This window comes from Acyrthosiphon pisum, chromosome A1 (genome assembly GCF_005508785.2).
Source record: "Acyrthosiphon pisum isolate AL4f chromosome A1, pea_aphid_22Mar2018_4r6ur, whole genome shotgun sequence".
Lineage (NCBI taxonomy): Eukaryota > Metazoa > Arthropoda > Insecta > Hemiptera > Aphididae > Acyrthosiphon > Acyrthosiphon pisum.
The window spans coordinates 37425530-37428922 of record NC_042494.1 but is presented as its reverse complement, the minus strand read 5'-3'; the positions used below and the strand labels follow the sequence as shown (position 1 = coordinate 37428922).

Here is a 3393-nt window from a genome sequence, read left to right as displayed (position 1 = left end):
TTTTTATTTTATAACGAGTTTTTATATTGTAAGTAAGGGTTGGATTTGAAGCCTTGGATTTGAAAAGCCTTTTTTTTATAATAATAATAGAGAAATAATTTTTATATAAAAATGCGTGTCATTTAATATGTAAGATTATGATGAACGTACTTTATTTTGCCTTTTTTTTTGCCTTTTTTTTTGCCTTTTTGCCTTTTTCACTTATTAATTCCTTTATTGTATTTAATTTTCAATTGATTTAATAGTTTTGTACATGACATATGTATAAACGGTACAAAAGTTTGAAATAGGGGGCCCCAAAATTTAACTCGCACCTGGGCCCTTTATCTCTAGCTGCGGCACTGGGTAAGTGCTGGACTGGGCATGTAACAGTTGCCCCCAAAAGTACCTTTTTTTATACCAATTCATCTTAAACTACCTAGAGCAAAATGTACCAGTTTCCCTCATATATTAATATCTACACAATTACAATATATAGCGTAAAATTTAATAGTTTAATAATTAGCGTAATTCGTAAAATAGGGGAGGTAAATATACAAATAAAAAATAAAATTATTTATAAAAATAAAGTAAAATAGTATAAAATGATAGGATCAAATTTTGATATTTTCAATTATATATGATATTGTATTTTGTAATAAAACAAATACATAAGCAGTGTAAACGAAATTAAAAATATTACTAATTTCACATAGGTACTTAAACAAAAAAAGCCAGAATTGAAGATTTTATAAATAAATATAAAAACAAGAATATTAGTAGACTAGATTTTGTAACATCTATTACTAATTAATAATTAGTAATAGATGTTACAAATTAATAATTACTAATTATTATGACAAAATACAATAATTGTCTATAATTTATACTACATATTTTACATTGTTTTTATAAATAATTGTATTTATTATTTGTATATTTACCTCCCCTATTATACGGGCTATATATTGTAATCATGCGAGGGCAACTGGTATATTTATTGAGGACAACTGGTATATTTGTAAAATCCCGATAACATCCGTGGGGGGCAACTGGCCAACACCCGCTGAACTACATATAACTGTCCTCTTAAATAAGAGGCGTTATCTAGGGTTTAGATGACACACCCGGGAAACGAGCCGGAGTGTTAGGTCGGTGATAAACTGATAACCCCGAAAAGAGCTATTTTAGTGAACCGGTCGTAGTTGATTTTTTTTTAATTCCTCGGCAAATGGCCGATATGGTCTCATTGGCGCCTATAGCACATGTTTCTCTCCACCGTTTCCTAAGACTTCGGAATCAAAGGTGTCCTGGCCTCGGACAAGGTGTCGGGTTACCTCAGTAACCGGTGTCGTATTCTCGATGAAGACTTGAACATTCACGAAGAACGTTTAGTCGTCGACCGTAATTACAGGGAACGTAAAGAAATTCGACAAATGACTGACACTGCTGCTGGCTTTGATGATCAACAGTTCTTCTTTTCTTCGGTAATGTAAGTTTTGGTAAGGTTAGGTTAACATTTTGAATTGTAGTACTTTACAAGTATAAGTACCTCCTACTCACAACTCGCCTAAAAATTTTAATACAGTAAAAATTCAGTATAAAACATCATATAATGTTCTTACCTTTACGTTTGATATTATTCAATTAACTCTAATAAAATGTCTATTTTGTACGTTTGTAAGATGGAGGCAATACGTACACGTGAGATGTCTTCTTAACTTAATATATCTCGCAGTATATGTATATTAATACTATACAATTTTACACTTTATTAAATATTACATCGCTTAGTTAATTAATAATTAATTATTACTCAATATAAGAAACTTAAAATAGTGAGACTTAAGAGTTATTATAATGTTCCAATAAGCATAATAAAACATATCAATACACACGAACAATAATTTATTTCAATTTTGATAATATCTCATAATTCATAATCCAAAACTCAAATAATGCACTTTAACAATAACTTTGATAGAAATATTATTGATAATACTAAGTAATAACTAAGTACCAAGTGGCTAGTACTTATAATGATGAATGAGGACGTTAAATTAAATAGTTTTTTACAATTTTAATATCCATAAACAATTGTTCTATTATTAAATGGTTGAAGAGGTCTATCGTTTTCGTTTATTAAAACTCCGTTATGACTTGAATGTAACTCTCTGAATTTCATTAACTATTAAAATTCAACAGATATTCAAAAAATGAATATTATTATTGATTTATTAAAATAATTATATCAACCTTACCTGTCTCCTAGATATATGAATGGGTTTGGTAAAAATTATCCAGATTACACATTCTGTGAACGGTTTCGTTGTTAGAGATCCGTGGTAAGTGTAGTAATGTTGTTTTAAAGCTGTTTTCTTTATCCAAGAGAATTCTTCTTTAAAATTTCTAACTATCGTCGATTTTTGTTTGACTATGTATTTTAAATCTGCAATAAAATTATCCATATCTCGATTGTCTTTTGATGATATCTATATATGTATATAAAAAAAGAACAAAAAATGTAGTAATGAACTTTCTAGAGTTATATAAGTAATATGTAAATTGTTTAAAGTAAAGATAAAAAAAGTTGGGCAAGTGGATGTCGCTCTGCTGTACAGTAGTGGTTTACTGTATAATGGTCCGGATGGTATTAAATTTGAATTCAATGATATAATATCATTGTATAAGAAAAATGATTCTGAGCGGAGACGGTATGTCAGTCTAGGTATAAGACACATTATATACTTATCTATGGTATTATAAAAAAGTTGACCTATAATAGGTACCTATAATAAATTCCAAATTAATCATATTACAATATCCATTGACCATTAGGTACTTATAAAGCGTTATACATCAACAACAAACCGTGATACTATCATAGATAAATAATAGTGTACTTTAAAAGTTTCAAGTACCCACGAATAAAATTATACAATCACAACAAAATAACTAAAATAGTTATTCTTGGTTTTTTAATATGTAATTTCGTCCAAATTTGAACTTAAAATGACTATAAAAATAAACTGTGCTTATGTATTTCTTAGAATTTTTGGTAACAGAATTAAATATTTACGTGGAATCTTGTTTAACATTTTTAATCCTTAGATATAATTTATATCCAAGGATTGAAAATATAAAAGTTGAACATTTTATACATTTTTAACTACAAAATAAATATGAAATTTTAAATTTGATAAATTTTGTCAAAATTCGATCTTTAAATGCTTATAAAAAAAAAATTGTGCCTATGTATTTTTAATATATTTCAACTGCTATTGCAACAATATATCAGGAGCCTTGTATTCAATGTTTACACTTTTTGGCCCAACAGATAAAACTTTATTGATATTCATAGAAAAAAAAAATTTAAATATAAAATTGTCCGTAAACAGTTCAAAACAAGTTAAA

The 3393-nt window shown here is 27.6% G+C and overlaps 1 protein-coding gene across 1 annotated transcript; it reads right to left on the bottom strand.

The window, feature by feature from the left end:
- Positions 1–1866: 1866 nt before the first annotated feature.
- On the bottom strand, positions 1867–2491 carry LOC100574112 (carbonic anhydrase 7). Its single transcript, XM_029486996.1, has 2 exons — positions 2241–2491; positions 1867–2167 (listed from the first exon to the last, which is right to left on the bottom strand). Exons 1-2 carry the CDS (start codon positions 2445–2447, stop codon positions 2060–2062), a joined length of 315 nt encoding a protein of 104 aa, XP_029342856.1. The 5' UTR covers positions 2448–2491; the 3' UTR covers positions 1867–2059.
- Between the last annotated feature and the right edge of the window lie 902 nt (positions 2492–3393).